This window comes from Pseudorasbora parva, chromosome 25 (genome assembly GCF_024679245.1).
Source record: "Pseudorasbora parva isolate DD20220531a chromosome 25, ASM2467924v1, whole genome shotgun sequence".
NCBI classification, from domain to species: Eukaryota; Metazoa; Chordata; class Actinopteri; order Cypriniformes; family Gobionidae; genus Pseudorasbora; species Pseudorasbora parva.
Window position 1 is genome coordinate 2,151,270 of NC_090196.1, and position 18,281 is coordinate 2,169,550.

The following is an 18,281-nucleotide window of genomic DNA, read 5'->3' on the forward strand; positions in this document are numbered from 1 at the left end:
TTATCCAGATTTCTCTTTTTCAGAAGAGGCTTAACTATTGCAGTTTTAAGGGCTGTTGGAAAAGTCCCATAGAAAAGTGAGGAGTTTACCACTTCTAGGAGATCTGCTTCTAAACAGTTAAACACACTTTTGAAAAAAGAAGTGGAGAGTGCATCAAGGGCGCAGGTTGATGTTTTATGTATTGTCTTCTAAAATTTTACCGTCAATTGTTTCGAAATCAGACATAGTAATCTTCTAAGGTTTTGGTCGGATCTGTCTGACCCCAGAGCAACTCAAAGATGTGCTGATCGCCTTTCTGATATTTTTGATTTTCTCTGAGAAGAAGGAAGCAAACTCGCTGCATTTGCTGTCTGAGAGTTTTTCTCTTGAAAATCGGAGTGCGTGTGTTGTTAATGTTTCTGTTTATAATATTTGAAAAGAAGGTCTTTCTAGCTTTGCCTAGTTCAACATTGAAAGCATGAAGGCTGTCTTTATAGATGTTATAATGGGCAACGAGTTTTGTCTCCCACCACTTTCGTTCAGATTATCTGCATTGTCTTTTCATTATTTAAACTGCTGTTGAGTTTCTCCATGTTGACTTTTGTTTGCCACTCTTTTTCCAGACTTTCAGAGGAGCAATATCATCAATTACACTCTTAACTTTTGAGTTAAAGGAGTCAAGGAGAAAATCAACAGAGTCTGCAGATATACTTGGTGTTAGAGATAAAGCCTTCATAAACAGCACATTACTACACTAGTTACTAATGATTTAGTCACTTTTTCCGTGCTTTTCCTTTGGAACCAGAAAGAGAATTATACAGAGTCCTTTTTTACTCATTTTAGACTATGGTGATGCTAGCTTCTACATATTTATTGAAAAGGCTGGATGGGGCACTGTGTTTTATAACAAATGCTTGTTGACGTACTCATCACTGTTTGCAGTACAACTATGTAAGTTTGTCCTCTTTATATCAAAGGAAATATCCTGTGTATCCTATATATTGTACAGACATTGTTAGGTATGTTTCCAAATGGCATTGACAGTCTTTTAAGCTTACGTCGAAAGAGCTATTGGATTACATTAGTAGTACCCAGAGTACACTCAGAATATGGAAAATCATCTTTCTCTTATTATGCTCCATGGCTGTGGAATGAATTTCAAGCTACTCCTCCACTAGAAACAATTCCTCCTTTGAATATGTTCAAAAATGTATTGCAGTGTAATATAAATGAATCACGTTGCTGTTTTAATTAATTAGTTGATTTATGATTAATGTTTTAGCTGTGACTGTTTAGAATTTATCATGAGTGTTATATGTTTATGTTAAATTTTACTATGGCCATCTAGATTTATTTTAATCTCAATGGGACCTTCCTAAAAAAATAAAGGCTGAATAAAATAAATAAAAAATCGGTTGACCAACTCCCTCCAGTTTACATAAATCCCAAATTATTGAACAGCCCCCTGATGGAAGTGTTCTCACACTGCTAAGGTAAAAGTCCTCGACTGGGGCCTTGGACTAAAGCCCTATTCGGACTGGATTAGTTTAACATTTTGACGTGATTTAATTATTATCAGAGGTTCTCTGTGATTTTTGTCCCGTCCGAATGTGCCATCTCGGTAATCATCACGGACAATGTCAGTAAAGATTACAGAGACTTTTACCTTCTGTAAAAAGGTCCAGAAAAATGACCTCGGGTAATACTAATCCTGTTTGAATAGACCCGCTGTAACAAATGTATGGGAAAATCCCATCATTTCCTGTTTAAAAGTTTAAAAAAGCGCCTTTTGCGAGCATGGAGGCGCTTGCAGCATTTGGTTGTGTTGCAGATGGTGGGACCACTCTGTGGCAAACGTCCAGCTATTTTCCTCCTATTATTTAAAGCAAAAAGATCAAAATCACTTATTAGAGGCACAACACTTATTTTAGCTCTAGGAAAGTGTCTATTATCAACACAATCCAATCAGAATAGTTAGACTGGACCTTACTGTTTTATAAGACACACACACACACACACACACACACACACACACACACACACACACACACACACACACACACACACACACATATATATATATATATATATATATATATATATATATATATATATATATATATATATATATATATACTCGCGCATGTTGTGTTTGCTCACGTGATAACAGCAACGTCTTTAACACGACAAGGAGGCGCGTAAAGCGAGTTACTCCTCCCACTTCTGCTAGTTTTACTGAGATGTCTTATCCCGTGCGAATTGGCCATTAATATTACATACGTCCTGAGGTAAAATTACTTTACCCCCACCTCCCCATGTTAAACTAATCCCATCTGAATAGGGCTTAAGAGAGGGGATATTGGTCATAACTGGCCACACCGTAAGTGACGTGTGATACAAAAATCCCAACATCAGCGGTGAAATGAGTATCAATCACTACACATCAGTATAAATGTGTTTGACTCACCTTGGCAGACGACTCCAGCATCTTCACCGTGCCCACAGTCATGTGATCCCCATGCATTTGATGAACAGTTTACCAGTATAGATTCACTCCCACTACACTGGACATTATCCAGCCATATTTGTCCAGAACCTTGTCCAAAATAAGCATTACTCTTTGCCTCTTTAACACTCTCACAGCCCAGTTCTTGACACACCACTGCTGCGTCTGCAGAATCCCACTGATCATCACACACTGTTCCCCATATTCCATTATGGAGAATCTCCACTCTTCCAGAACAGAGGTTGGGTCCATTCACCAACTTGACAGCTATTAGTCACAAAACAATTAAGATAGAAAAACAGATTATTAGGTATTTTGTTTATTTGTATTTTTGATGAGATACAAACAAAATGTTATCAATAATGTCCAGGACTCCCTGGAATAAGAGATCTATTTTAATCTCAATGGGCCCTTCCTAAAAAAATAAAGAATAAATAAAATAATTAATCGGTTGACCAACTCCCTCCAGTTTATATAAATCCCAAATGATTGAACAGCCCCCTGATGGAAGTGTTCTCACACAGCTAAGGTAAAAGTCCTCGACTGGGGCCTTGGACTAAGAGAGGGGATATTGGTCATAACTGGCCACACCGTAAGTGACGTGTGATCCAAAAATCCCAACATCAGCGGTGAAATGAGTATCAATCACTACACATCATTATAAATGTATTTGACTCACCTTGGCAGATGACTCCAGCATCTTCACCGTGCCCACAGTCATGTGATCCCCATGCATTTGATGAGCAGTTTGCCAGTGTAGATTCACTCCCACTACACTGGACATTATCCAGCCATATTTGTCCAGAACCTTGTCCAAAATAAGCATTACTCTTTGCCTCTATAACACTCCCACAGCCCAGTTCTTGACACACCACTGCCGCGTCTGCAGAATCCCACTGATCATCACACACTGTTCCCCATATTCCATTATGGAGAATCTCCACTCTTCCAGAACAGAGGTTGGATCCATTCACCAACTTGACAGCTATTAGTCACAAAACAATTAAGATAGAAAAACAGATTATTAGTTTTTCTGTTTATTTGTATTTTTGATGAGATATATAACAAAGTGTTAACAATAGTGCTCAGGACTCCCTGGAATAAGAGATCTATTTTAATCTCAATGGGCCCTTCCTAAAAAAATAAAGGATAAATAAAAATAATTAATCGGTTGACCAACTCCCTCCAGTTTACATAAATCCCAAATGATTGAACAGCCCCCTGATGGAAGTGTTCTCACACAGCTAAGGTAAAAGTCCTCGACTGGGGCCTTGGACTAAGAGAGGGTATATTGGTCATAACTGACCACACTGTAAGTGACGTGTGATCCAAAAATCCCAACATCAGCGGTGAAATGAGTATCAATCACTAAACATCATTATAAATGTATTTGACTCACCTTGGCAGATGACTCCAGCATCTTCACCGTGCCCACAGTCATGTGATCCCCATGCATTTGATGAGCAGTTTGCCAGTGTAGATTCACTCCCACTACACTGGACATCATCCAGCCATATTTGTCCAGAACCTTGTCCAAAATAAGCATTACTCTTTGCCTCTATAATACTCGTACAGCCCAGTTCTCGACACACCACTGCCGCGTCTGCAGAATCCCACTGATCATCACACACTGTTCCCCATATTCCATTATGGAGAACCTCCACTCTTCCAGAACAGCGGTTGGATCCATTCACCAACTTGACAGCTATTAGTCACAAAACAATTAAGATAGAAAAACAGATTATTAGTTTTTCTGTTTATTTGTATTTTTGATGAGATACAAACAAAGTGTTAACAATAGTGTCCATGACTCCCTGGAATAAGAGATCTATTTTAATCTCAATGGGCCCTTCCTAAAAAAATAAAGGATAAATAAAAATAATTAATCGGTTGACCAACTCCCTCCAGTTTACATAAATCCCAAATGATTGAACAGCCCCCTGATGGAAGTGTTCTCACACAGCTAAGGTAAAAGTCCTCAACTGGGGCCTTGGACTAAGAGAGGGTATATTGGTCATAACTGGCCACACCGTAAGTGACGTGTGATCCAAAAATCCCAACATCAGAGGTGAAATGAGTATCAATCACTACACATCAGTATACATGTGTTTGACTCACCTTGGCAGACGACTCCAGCATCTTCATGATGCCCACAGTCATGTGATCCCCATGCATTTGATGAACAGTTTACCAGTGTAGATTCACTCCCACTACACTGGACATTATCCAGCCATATTTGTCCAGAACCTTGTCCAAAATAAGCATTACTCTTTGCCTCTATAACACTCCCACAGCCCAGTTCTTGACACACCACTGCCGCGTCTGCAGAATCCCAATGATCATCACACACTGTTCCCCATATTCCATTATGGAGAACCTCCACTCTTCCAGAACAGAGGTTGGATCCATTCACCAACTTGATAGCTATTAGTCACAAAACAATTAAGATAGAAAAACAGATTATTAGTTTTTTTTTTTTTTTTTTTGTATTTTTGATGAGATACAAACAAAGTGTTAACAATAGTGGAGTTTCATCCTCCTCAGCATCATTACCTTTGACTTCTGGCTGTGAGGCAGTTGCGCTCAATGTCGCTGTTGCAGCAGAAAAAAAATTAACACTCAAATACACAACAATGTTATATTTAGATGAAGATGTTGATCCATCAGATTGATTGCAATGCTTCATGTTTTTCAGTTCAAACTAATGTTTAAGGCTGTTTTACAAGAAAAGCAGATATGGTTCTAATTTAAAGGTGTATAATTACCTGTCTGTGGTGCTGCACTAGTTTGTGTCTGGCCTATTACAGAAAGAGAGAGATGATTAAAGTCTATTACAGTTCTAGAAAACTGATTTCTTCATTTTCATGGTCTTTCCTAGCCTGGATGCCAGCCGAACTTAGCCCCGCCCACAACATTTGAGGGAAGTTCGTTCTGGACTTGATCCGTTGTGGAGCAACTATGCCCGAACAGGAGCTGTTCGGACCAATCAAATTGTCAGGGTGGGCTTTATACATTTACATTTTACATTTAATCATTTAGCAGATGCTTTTATCCAAAGCGATTTACAAAAAGGGGAGAGCAATAGAAGCAACGAAACAAACAAGGGCAACAACCTGCAAGAGCTGTAAGAATTCTCAGTTAATCGAGCACAGTACACAAACAATTTTTGACGAGGTTGTTTACTCACAGAACGCAAGCTTCTGGAGGGTGTGTAAGTCTGAACAAGCGAGTCTAGGTATATTGGTGCAGAGCCAGTGGTTGCTTTGTAGGCGAGAACCAGCGCCTTGAATTTGATGCGAGCAGCCATTGCCAACCAGTGAAGTCTGATGAAGAGAGGCGTAACGTGCACTCTCTTCGGCTCGTTAAAGACCACTCTCGCCGCTGCATTCTGGATTAGTTACAAGGGGTTGATAGTGCATGCTGGAAGGCCAGCTAGAAGAACATTACAATAGTCCAGTCTGGAGAGAACAAGAGCTTGGACCAGGAGTTGTGCGGCCTGTTCTGATAGGAAGAGTCTAATCTTTCTAATGTCGTATAAGGCAAATCTGCAGGACCGGGCTGTTGCAGTGATGTTAAACAATAATTATACAACGATGGACAAATAACGCAATGTAATCATCCACGTCACCAAAGAGCGCTTGGGTTGAATTCATTCTAATCCTTAACAGAGAACTTGTTCGTATATGCATTCACCTTTACTATTTCTTTCAAAAAATGCACTTACACTCATTTTCTTCTTCTACTTATTCCAGCGTGCGTGCAGTTGAGTTTGGTGACAACTTTAGTGATTTATCATTCATGAAACGATTCATTCTTTTTGAACTATTCTTAAATACGAACTCGGGAACAACAAGTTGTCTCAGAGAGCGATTCTTTCAGTTTGTGTTGACCGTGCATACTCTACATGCCATCGGTTCTGTACAAGATCTTCAGCAGTCAGTCGATGGGGCTGTGAGCTGGTGAACGATTGACTCAAATCCGAACACTCAAGAGGTGAACTAATCCATTCTGTTTCCGGGACGGCACTCGATTGCAAATGAGGCTGGCACGGCCCAGATCAGACACTGATGACGGAACTAACGACTTGAACCCAAAGACAGAAGCGGTGTAACGTTACTAATCTTTCCGGGGAACAGACATGATTAAATGTAAAGTGACAAAAGAAAGAACGACTCAGGTTTAGAGGTGATGTTAACTAACAGACTGCATAAACAGAAGACCCAGCTAAGCAATTAATGTTTTATTTCTTAAAGTTTGGCCTTGGCTTTATTAGTTTATAATTTTATTTTTTATTCAAAATGTGATCAGCATTTGCATAGGTACAAGATGTGTTGGGGAATTTAACATGTGACATTTTAATTATATTCTGCTGAAATTAACGAAACGACTTATGAATTTTGCTCAGCGAGATTCAAAGATCCAAGTCCGTAAAATTATCCAAACTTTCCACTACTACTATGCGACACTCAACATACATCACTTACTCCGTTGCTCTGATTGGTTTGTATCAGACTCATATTCTAGAACTGTACTAGAACTGATTATGACGACGTCAGGCTAGGTCTTTTCCAGACAAAGTTACAAAGTTCTAAATTAAGCTAAATGTATTCATAGCTTTTGATTGACTTTTCCCATGATCACCACTATATCTGGTTCTAAAATTCAAAGGTGTATAACAGAGCTGCCAACTTTTCAAAAAAACTTAGAGTGAGATTTGGTGGGGCCAACCAAAATGTTGCCGTACAAATCAAAAATGGCAAAAATAAATAAACAAATAAATAATAATAATAGCTCTCTCTATATATGCATCAGCATTTGAATGGGGTACTATTGTTTGTTTGTTTTTTGCATCTAAATGACGGTTTGTATATACATCCTATAGACACACACAATTTTAAAGCACTATAGAGACAGTGGCGTAACTTAGTAATGACGGGGCCCAGTGAGGCCAGTGAGGGTATGACAAAAAAGGTAACACTTAAGTTTACGGTCCAATTCTATATTAGGATATTGGCTGTTTATTGTTACTTATAAATCAAATATTAAGGCCTTATTCTGTATAGGTCCTACATCCCTTAATCATAATAAAGGCACGGTTTTGTAATCACTGAGATTCCAAATGTGAGGTAGTTAGGGGGGTTCGGGGGCATGCACCCCCGAGAAAAATTTGATTTCTATGATCTACATATGTGCATTTTAATATGTTCTGAAGACCAAAAAAAAATGATAACAATAGATTAAAAACCATGTCAGGGACAATTTTCGTCAGTGATGAAAGTAAATCCGGTTAACTGATATTTATGTTTTATGAATCATTTTCATAGACACGTTAATTTATTGAAGGCTACTGGGAAAGGTAGCTATGTTTATTAAATTAATTCACAATATGCACACATTCATTAAGCTACTAATCTTATGCCCAATACAGGCAGAAAAAAAACTGAGCTATTTAATTTACTGAAGGCTACAAATGGAATTGATTTAGACCATTTTAGTTGGCCGCTCATGATTTAGACCAACTAAAATCAGTAGCTTAGTTTGGTATAGTTCTTTTTGCGTGCATCTCTCTCTCCAACACACACTCGTATTCTTGATCATACTTTGCTTTGGGGTTAAAAAAAAACTGCCTACCTTCACAGCGTTATACGGTTAATGAACATCCTGACGCCGTTTAGATGAATCGCCTATATGTGAATATGTGCTGTGCAATTATTTTTTTTAAAACAACAATAAAAAACAACAACAAATACGACATTTTAAAGAGAAAGCGTCTGATCTGATCATATCAATATGGATACGTTTGCATCAGCTCTGCAATTTAGCACTCCAGACAAGTTACATTTATTACACTTTATAAAATATAGCATAGCCTATTGCTTTAAAGGCACACATATAATAACTATCTATAGGCCTAATTAAAACATGTATTCAAGAAATGTATTAAAAACGGACAGACTTAGCCTATCATTTCAGCTTTACTGGAAGGCCCCGGAAACAGGCAAGAGGTTTCGTTACGCACGTCAATCGCGCCGGCGAGTTCTGATGTGTTTTTTTCCTCACTAGTCATGATAGCGGATATCATTTTTGGTCATACAGATAAATGTGAGACATAATTTATAATAAACTTACAATAACAACAAAACTTTGTGCTTTTGTAAAATAAATAAAAACGGTGCATTTCTGTCTGCGAGAGAATCTGAAACTCACTGAAGACTTAACACATGACATAAACATGAAACATACGTCTAAAGAAAGCTTAAAATTGCTACTTTTAAATCAAACAATTCACATTTTAGAGGGAAGTGTGAGTGGAGCGCACTAGCATACAACGGAATATCTAGTGCAGCGTCACACCAGTCTGCGTCGCTCACATGCTCTGAAGAAAAGGTGGTCAGTATCCTAAGCGTGGCGGTTGAGTGCGAATGCCGTGTGATTTTCCAATCTGAAACCAGTGCATTTTATTTGAAATGTGAGTGTCACAATATCATGTGGAGTCACTTTGTCGCCAGTGGCCCGTTTGCGATGTGGGTAGGGTTGCACTGAAGTTACGCCCCCTGACTAGAGGCATGATTTTCTCTGAATAGAACAAATTAATTATACATCATCAACCTACAGCATACTTTTACAAGGAAGAAAAATGAAAAAATCTGTCTGTCCTGTCTGTTGTGCGGCTCTTTTTTTGCTGTGGCTGATCTAAAAAAAAAGTTTTGTAGTAAAATTATTTTAAGTAGTTAAGTTACATTCAAGCTACCCTTATGAAAAAGTAGCTACACTACTATCAAAAAAGTTGCTATTGAAACTACTTTCTTCTTCTTCTTTTTTACAATGAGATTGTTACAAATTACTGAATAACTGTTAATGAAGAATGTTGTAAAATTTGGGGTTCCAAGCAACATAATGCAATGTAATTATGATTTCAAAGAGTATTGGGTGAATTCGGGTTTATTGGGACACTTGGGAAAAACTGTCAGAATTATTGCACAGAATTCTGAAATATAGCCTATATCTCAAACTGGCTGTCAAAGTGCAAAATGGCTACAAATTTAACATCAGTGCAAGAACAAAATGTATGCAACTTAAATGAGACACTCAGGAGTCAGGATTAGGCTAAAGATGCAGGTTACTCACAGCACATGCAGTGATGAAGCACGAACAGAACCGCTCTGAAACTCAAGTCATGAGCTGCTCGCATGCGGATTGCTTGACTATTTATTTTCGTTAAGAATTGTTTCGTTAAAAAAATGGACATTTAAGTCCACCTCTCATGAAACCAAGAAATTCTGCTTCTAATCACAGGTCGAGAGCTGTCATTCCAATAAACTTTGTGATGCAGTTTGCAAACGTTTGTTGGAACAATGTTTCGGGAAACACCGACTCGGTTAACGTTAATGATGGAACCGTCTCGGTTACGTATGTAACCCTAGTTCCCTGAGGGAACGAGACGCTGCGTCGAAACGCTGTGAGAACGCCTCTGCGTTAATGTGTCGTGAAGCGCCTGTAGAACCATTCCATCGGAAAAAAGATCGATCGTCGGCGTGATGACGTCATCGACCGGAAGCTATAAAGCGTCCGTGAAAACAAACAGGAACTAACTTCTGATAAAGCCTGAAGTAAGTGATCACGGACACGCCGGGAGTATGGCAGAGCAACGCAGCGTCTCGTTCCCTCAGGGAACTAGGGTTACATACGTAACCGAGAAGTTCCCTTTCGGGGAACTCGAGCTGCGTCGAAACGCTGTGAGAACGCTTATACCCACATCGCCATAGGACCAAGTGTCTCGTATGTGTGAAGCCGAAGCGCACACGCTTACGAGAGTACCTGCACCCCAACAGTAGATGCCAGGTCTAGTTCGTAGAACCTGACGAAGGTTAGCTGAGACGACCACCCGGCCGCATTGCAAATATCATGGAGGGAAGCCCCCGACAAAAGTGCTTTCGAAGCAGCCATACCCCTGGTAGAATGAGCCCGGACAGCCAGTGGAGACGGCTGCCCGGCCGCCTCGTAAGCAAGTGAGATGGCCTCGACCACCCACTTGCTCATCCTCTGCTTAGATACTGGGGCCCCCTTCTTAGGGGGTCTGAAACAGACCAATAACTGATCAGTTTTTCTCCACAGGGCAGCTCTGTGGACATAAGTATCCAACGCCCTAACAGGGCACAGCAGATTTAATCTTTCCTGGTCTGACGTCGTGAAAGGAGGAGGACAGAAGGCTTTGAGAGTAATGGGGCCCCGTGGGCTCGTAGGAACGTTGGGGACATAACCCGGCCTGGGATGTAGAAAGGCTTTCACCATCCCCGGCGCAAACTCTAGACATGAGGGCCCTACTGACAGGGACTGAATATCTCCTATTCTTTTGAGAGACGATATGGCCAAAAGAAAGATGGTTTTTAGGGTGAGGAACTTGTCTGAAACCTCCTCTAAGGGTTCGAACGGCAGCCCAGACAAGCCCCTCAAAACAATGGCCAAGTCCCATGCTGGGACCCTCGAGTGCATAGCCGGCCTCAACCTTAAAGTACCACGGAGGAAGCGTGTAATCAGAGGGTGTCTTCCCAAAGACACTCCACCCAAAGGGAGGTGGAAGGCACCCAAGGCCGCCACGTAGACCTTTATTGTGGAGGGGGTCAACCCTGCCGAGAACCTTGCCTGCAGGAACTCCAGCACTGTACCAACCGGGCAGTTAACTGGGTCCCACTGGTGTTCTCTGCACCATGCTGAGAAAAGTTTCCATTTCAGAGCGTACAGCTTCCTCGTGGATGGAGCTCTGGAGTGGAGGATGGTCTCTACGACCTCGGCCGAGAGACCTTCCTCTATGAGCCTAGTCCCCTCAGAGGCCAGGCCCATAGTTTCCACATCTCCGGGCATGGGTGCAGGAATCTCCCGCCCGCCTGAGAGAGTAGATCCCTCCTGGTCGGAATCTCCATTGGAGAGCCTTCCAGGAGAGATATCAGGTCCGAAAAACCACACTCTGGTCGGCCAGTACGGAGCCACTAGAAGTACTTGGGCCCCGTCCTGGCGTACCCTCTCCAGAACTCCTGGAAGCAAGACAATCGGGGGGAAGGCGTACAGGGCCTCGGCCACTCCTGTACCATGGCATCCAACCCCAGCGGGGCTGGATGGGACAGAGAAAACCACTGCCGGCAGTGGGAATTCTCCGCCGAAGCAAATAGGTCTATTTCTGCCTTCCCATATTTCTTCCATAGGAGCTCCACCACCTCGGGGTGGAGTCTCCACTCCCCGGGCCTCTGCCCCTGCCTCGACAGGCTGTCTGCTTCCTGATTCAGGACCCCCGGGATATATACTGCCCTGATTGACAGCAATTTCCCTTGGGCCCACAGGAGGATCCGATGCGCCAATTTGTCCAGTGGACGGGACCTCAGACCCCCCTGGTGATTTATATAGGCGACCACCGATGTTTTGTCTGACCTGACCAGCACATGGTGGCCCCTGAGGTCGGGCAGGAACTGTTTCAATGCAAGAAACACTGCGAGCATCTCTAGCCGATTTATGTGCCAGTGCCGCTGATGTTCCTGCCATAGACCCTGGGATGAGCGACCACTCATGGTCGCCCCCCAGCCCGTGAGAGAGGCATCTGTCGTTAGCGTTACGCGACGAACATGAGCCCCTAACACGGGACCCTGAGATAGAAACCCCGGGTTTTTCCACATGACCAGAGCACGTAGGCATCGCCGCGTTACTGTGATCGTGCGGAGCGGATTTCCCCTCGGGGAGAATCCCTTTTTTTTGAGCCACCACTGCAGTGGCCTCATGTACAGTAGGCCAAGAGGTATTACGTTGGATGCTGCTGCCATGAGACCTAACAGTTTCTGGAACTGTTTCACAGTGACGGCCCGGCCTAGCTTCTGTTCTTTGACTGCTGCCAGGATCGATGCTATGCGTGTTGGCGATAATTGCGCCCGCATTATTACCGAATCCCAGTTCACACCTAGAAAAGTGGTTCTCTGAGCCGGAGAAAGCACACTCTTCTTGGCGTTCAGCCTCAACCCCAACTTCGACATATGCGTGAGAACAGCATCTCGATGCTGAACCGCCATCTGCTCTGTATTCGCTAGAATCAGACAGTCGTCGATGTAATTCAGTATGCGGATGCCCTGCAGACGCAACGGCGCCAGAGCTGCATCCACACACTTGGTGAATGTGCGGGGTGACAGTGCTAGACCGAAAGGAAGTACTCGATATTGGTATGCCTCTCCCCCGAAGGCAAACCTGAGGAACTTCCTGTGATGTGGAAGGATGGAGACATGAAAATACGCATCTTTGAGGTCTATGGTGACAAACCAATCCTCCAGTTTGATCTGCGACACAATCTGTCTGAGTGTGAGCATCTTGAACTTGAGCTTGGCAACTGAGCGATTTAATAGACGCAGATCTAATATCGGGCGTAAGCCCCCATCCTTCTTCGGCATGATGAAGTAACGGCTGTAAAACCCAGACTCCCTGCTGGGAGGGGGAACCCTTTCTATAGCCCCTTTTTGCAGGAGTGTCTCTACTTCCTGTGCCATTACCAGAGCCTGCTCCGGGCCCACCTCTGTAGGTAGGACACCGCTGAAAGGTGGTGGCCGACTTTTGAATTGAATGGCGTACCCCTTTTCGACTATCTGCAGGACCCAACGAGATATATTTGATAGACGTTTCCACTCGTCTAGAAAATCTACTAAGGAAACCAGCCTCTCGAGGCTGGCCTCTGGTGTGCTTTGAGCAACAAGCACAGTGCCCTGAAGCGGCGAACCGGCAGGGAACGACTGACTTGACTGCTCGGGGGCCCCCCAACGGGGGCGCGGACCACCCTCGGGTGGCCCGCGGAGACCGACTGCGCCCCGGCATTGCGGCGGGGATGGCAGCGCGGCCCCCAGAGGGTGCCGCAGGGAAACGGGTACCGTTGGCAGGGGTAAACACCATTTCCCTACGGGGGGAACCCCCCTCAGCGTCCTGACGCTTCTGGCGTCAGGAACGCTTCGACGAGGCCTTCTTGGCGATCAGGACTGTCCTCAGATCAGCCCTGCCCCTCGAAGGCCTCGTCTGAGAGCGCCGCCCCTCGTCCCCGCGCTGAGGGGGAGTTCGGGTGGCGACGCTCTGTTTTTGCTTTGCCCTGTGCGAGGCGCTCGTACTCGGGTTGGGCTGCTTGATGTCAGCAGCAGCCCCAGGGACCTGGACCCGGAGAGGGAGGAACTGCTTGAGCGCCGCAGCTTGCTTTTTGGACTCCTGGAACCTCTCGGTGACCGTATGGACTGCGTCACCGAAGAGGCCTCCAGGAGAAAGCGGCGAATCAAGCAAAAAGGCTTTCTCCCTCTCTTTGATGTCAGTGGGGTTCAACCAGAGATGCCTCTCCGTGGCCACCAGGGCTGCCATAGAGCGGCCCACACATCTGGCCGTCTCCTTGGTGGCCCGGAGAGCTAGATCAGCTGACGAACGCAACTCGGTGATAATATCTCCCCCCACGACATCACTACTGTCCATATCCCTCAGCAGGTCAGCCTTATATGCCTGCACGATTGCCATAGTGTGCAGGCATGCAGCCGCCTGACCCGCTGCCGAGTACGCATTGCCCACCAGCGCAAAGACGGGGCTGGTGGGCAAAGACGGGGCTTTAAGGGACAATGCCGAGGAAGGCGAGAGATGGCTCGCGAGCGTCTCCTCAACCTTTGGCATCGCCCCATAGCCATACTGTTTCAGCCCAGCGATGTTACTACAGACCGAAGTCTGTGGGCTGAAAACACGATATGACGCCAGTCTCTTCCACGACCTTGCCACCTCAGTGTGCAAGTCGTGAAGGAACGGCAAGCCCCGTCGCTGAGGTTCTGAGGCGTGAGAAGGCAGGAATCTCTCGTCTAGTTTACTTGTACGTTTTCTTCCTGCCTCATATCTCTCAGTTGGCCAGTCGATGTTAAGCCTGGCCACCGCTCGCGTCAGAACCTCAACGAGCTCCTCGCATGCAGGGGACTGAAGTGGCGAGTCTTCAGTCTCGATACTTTCAACGTCCACCTCCTCAGAGCTGGACAGTTGAAGCACCGGCGACTCTCTCGGGGGGGAAGAAACCGCCATGCGTGCTTCCATGCCCCGAGAAGAGCCGCTGGATGGTGCAGGTGAGGGCAGAGATAAGGCAACGCCCGTCTCTAACCACTCTGCAACATCCAATTGTGATCCCCACGACTGCAGCCTCCGCTCCGCCTCGGCTCAGAAGCTAGTTCCTGTTTGTTTTCACGGACGCTTTATAGCTTCCGGTCGATGACGTCATCATGCCGACGATCAATCTTTTTTCCGATGGAATGGTTCTACAGGCGCTTCACGACGCATTAACGTAGAGGCGTTCTCACAGCGTTTCGACGCAGCTCGAGTTACCCGAAAGGGAATTATAGTTAGCTAGCGACGCTTTCGCGCTTCGCTCATTGCGCGTTCTCGTCAGAACTCAAAACGGAATGTAGCTTTTGGTCATGCTACACTTATTTATTTGCACATTTATCTTGAACCCCCTCACCAAAAGCATAACTAATCGATTACGAGTGGCTCATCAGGTAGATCTATAGATAAACTTATCTTTCAGGCATTTGACCGACAAGGTTGACACTTCAGCGTGAGAAATCAGGGGTGTGGCGTGTGAGCGTGTGAAACCAATCAAATGCGTGTGTCTCACGGCCAATGCGTGAGAGTTGGCAGCTCTGGTATAATTACCTGTCTGTGGTGCTGCACTAGTTTGTGTCTGGCTTTTTACAGAAAGAGAAATATTACAGTAACAGAATGGATTTCTTCATTTGCATGATCTTTCCCAGACAAAGTTACAAAGTTCTAAATGAAGCTAAATGTATTCATAGCTTTTGGTTAACTTTTCTCAAGATCACCTAGACTGGGTAAACCCGGCGATTTGATTTTGCCCTGCAGCTCAGGCTGGAACCCTGTACATATTTATATCCTGCTTCTGTTACAAATTTACAGGGACCAATCACAAACTGTCATCAGCATAACAATGAAAAGATAGTTCATGTCTGCTGATGACAGGACTGGACTGAGGGGAAACATGTAGAGAATGAATAAGATTGGGCCGAGAACTGACTCCTTGTGGAACACAACATGTAACAGGGAGCACCCTGGACTCAAATTCTCTCAATATAACACGCTCAGTCCTGTCAGAAAGGTAGGACTGAAACCACTGCAGTGCTGCTCCAGATAGTCCAACTGTATTGTGGAGGCGCTTCAGGAGGATGGTATGGTCCATGGTGTCAAATCCCGCTGATAGGTCAAGGAGAATGAGCAGTGATGGTGATCCTGAATCAGCTGTCATTAGAAGGTCATTTGTCACCCTAAGCAGAGCTGTTTCGGTGCTGTGGGCCGAGCAAAAGCCTGATTGAAATATCTCTAAAAAGTTGTTGTTTTTTAGATGGTTGTGGAGCTGAGAGGCGGCTTCCTTCTCTAGAACCTTTGACAGGCAGGTGTGGTTGGAGATCGGCCTATAATTATCAAGGACCTCAGGGTCTAGGGTTGGTTTCTTAAGTATAAGACGGATGACAGAAGCTTTAAGGGCAAAAGGGACGTGACCAGTTTTGAGAGAGAGATTAACAAACTGGTTGATTATTGGGCTGACAATGGGAATGAACAACTTGAGCACAACAGTCAGGCCTTATGCAGTAGAACATACAGAGCTGACTCCCCAGACCAATGTTCAATCTGAAAAGATTGAGCTTGTTCTGGTGATAGCCAGACAAAAGATCACCACCAGATCTGATTTTAATTCAAAGGTGTATCATTACCTGTCTGTGGTGCTGCACCATTTGGTGTCTGGCCTATTACAGAAAGAGAGAGATGATTGTAATAGACTTTAGTTCCAGAAACAGATTTCTTAAATTTCATGGTCTTTTCCAGACAAAGTTACAAAGTTCTAAATTAAGCTAAATATTCTAATAGTTTTTGATTGACCTTTCCAAGATCACCACCAGATCTGGTTCTAATTCAAAGGTGTATAATTACCTGTCTGTGGTTCTGGACCAGTTGGTGTATGGCCTATTACAGAAAGAGCAAGATGATTAAAGTCTATTACAGTTCCAGAAAAATATTTCCTCATTTTCATGGTCTTTCCCAGACAAAGTTACAAAGTTCTAAATGGAGCTAAATGTACTCATAGCATTTGGTTGACTTTTCCCAAGATCACCTAGACTGGATAAACTCAGCCCGATCTGCCGGCGATTTGATTTCGCCCTGCAGCTCAGGATGGAAACGTACATATTTCTATCCTGTGTAGGAATTGTGGGCGCAGACACAAATTAATCTTCCAGATGATTCGTTCAAACATAATTCCACACATAAAAACAGATCAACACTCCAGACCACCAGAGTTTGTGGCCATTTCCGACGTGGGCTCCTGTCAGTCTAGGCCTAAAAAAAAAATCACTTTATGGCTTCGCAAGATTGGGGGCGCATCAAGATTAGGAAAGAGGTTGTTTGATCTCCCCAGGACAAAGGAAGAGTCTAAACAGACCTCCTTCTTCTTCTCATCATTGTTGGACTTACAATCAAACAGCCTTCTACTGCGTAATTCTATATAGTGTTCAATACTAATACATGAGACCATTATGCATATATATTATATACTATATACAGGGAGTGCAGAATTATTAGGCAAGTTGTATTTTTGAGGATTAATTTTATCGTTGAACAACAACCATGTTCTCAATGAACACAAAAAAACTCATTAATATCAAAGCTGAATATTTTTGGAAGTTTTAGTTTTAGCTATTTTAGGGGGATATCTGTGTGTGCAGGTGACTATTACTGTGCATAATTATTAGGCAACTTAACAAAAAACAAATTTATACCCATTTTAATTATTTATTTTTTACCAGTGAAACCAATATAACATCTCAACATTCACAAATATACATTTCTGACATTCAAAAACCAAACAAAAACAAATCAGTGACCAATATAGCCACATGCAAGGACACTCAAAAGCCTGCCATCCATGGATTCTGTCAGTGTTTTGATCTGTTCACCATCAACATTGCGTGCAGCAGCAACCACAGCCTCCCAGACACTGTTCAGAGAGGTGTACTGTTTTCCCTCCTTGTAAATCGCACATTTGATGATGGACCACAGGTTCTCAATGGGGTTCAGATCAGGTGAACAAGGAGGCCATATCATTAGATTTTCTTCTTTTATACCCTTTCTTGCCAGCCACGCTGTGGAGTACTTGGACGCGTGTGATGGAGCATTGTCCTGCATGAAAATCATGTTTTTCTAGAAGAATGCAGACTTATTCCTGTACCACTGCTTAAAGAAGGTGTCTTCCAGAAACTGGCAGTAGGACTGGGAGTTGAGCTTGACTCTATCCTCAACCCGAAAAGGCCCCACAAGCTCATCTTTGATGATACCAGCCCAAACCAGTACTCCACCTCCACCTTGCTTGCGTCTGAGTTGGACTGGAGCTCTCTGCCCTTTACCAATCCAGCCACGGGCCCATTCATCTGGCCCATCAAGACTCACTCTCATTTCATCAGTCCATAAAACCTTAGAAAAATCAGTCTTGAGATATTTCTTGGCCCAGTCTTGATGTTTCAGCTTGTGTGTCTTGTTCAGTGGTGGTCGACTTTCTGCCTTTCTTACCTTGGCCATGTCTCTGAGTATTGCACACCTTGTGCTTTTGGGCACTCCAGTGATGTTGCAGCTCTGAAATATGGCCAAACTGGTGGCAAGTGGCATCTTGGCAGCTGCATGCTTGACTTTTCTCAGTTCACGGGCAGTTGACAATTTTGAATGAAACGCTTGATTGTTCGATGATCACGCTTCAGAA

General features: G+C 43.8%; 1 protein-coding gene across 1 annotated transcript; it reads right to left on the bottom strand.

Annotated features, from left to right (window-relative positions):
- Positions 1-752: 752 nt before the first annotated feature.
- On the bottom strand, positions 753-17,955 carry LOC137064360 (scavenger receptor cysteine-rich domain-containing group B protein-like). Its single transcript, XM_067435718.1, has 8 exons — positions 17,863-17,955; positions 13,867-14,443; positions 5,039-5,077; positions 4,604-4,909; positions 3,885-4,190; positions 3,165-3,470; positions 2,447-2,752; positions 753-772 (listed from the first exon to the last, which is right to left on the bottom strand). The coding sequence occupies exons 1-8, from the start codon at positions 17,953-17,955 to the stop codon at positions 753-755; spliced, it is 1,953 nt and encodes a 650-aa protein (XP_067291819.1).
- Between the last annotated feature and the right edge of the window lie 326 nt (positions 17,956-18,281).

Bases quoted from the DNA above. Each gene is read 5' to 3' on its own strand.
- LOC137064360 (XM_067435718.1), bottom strand. From the start codon at position 17,955: ATGAATGGGCCCGTGGCTGGATTGGTAAAGGGCAGAGAGCTCCAGTCC. The intron at 5,078-13,866 runs GTGTGGGCCGCT...CTGCTGCAACAG, and splicing joins CACCAAGGAGACGGCCAGAT to CGACATTGAGCGCAACTGCC. The intron at 773-2,446 runs GTGAGTCAAACA...CTGGTTCCAAAG, and splicing joins TGCTGGAGTCGTCTGCCAAG to GAAAAGCACGGAAAAAGTGA.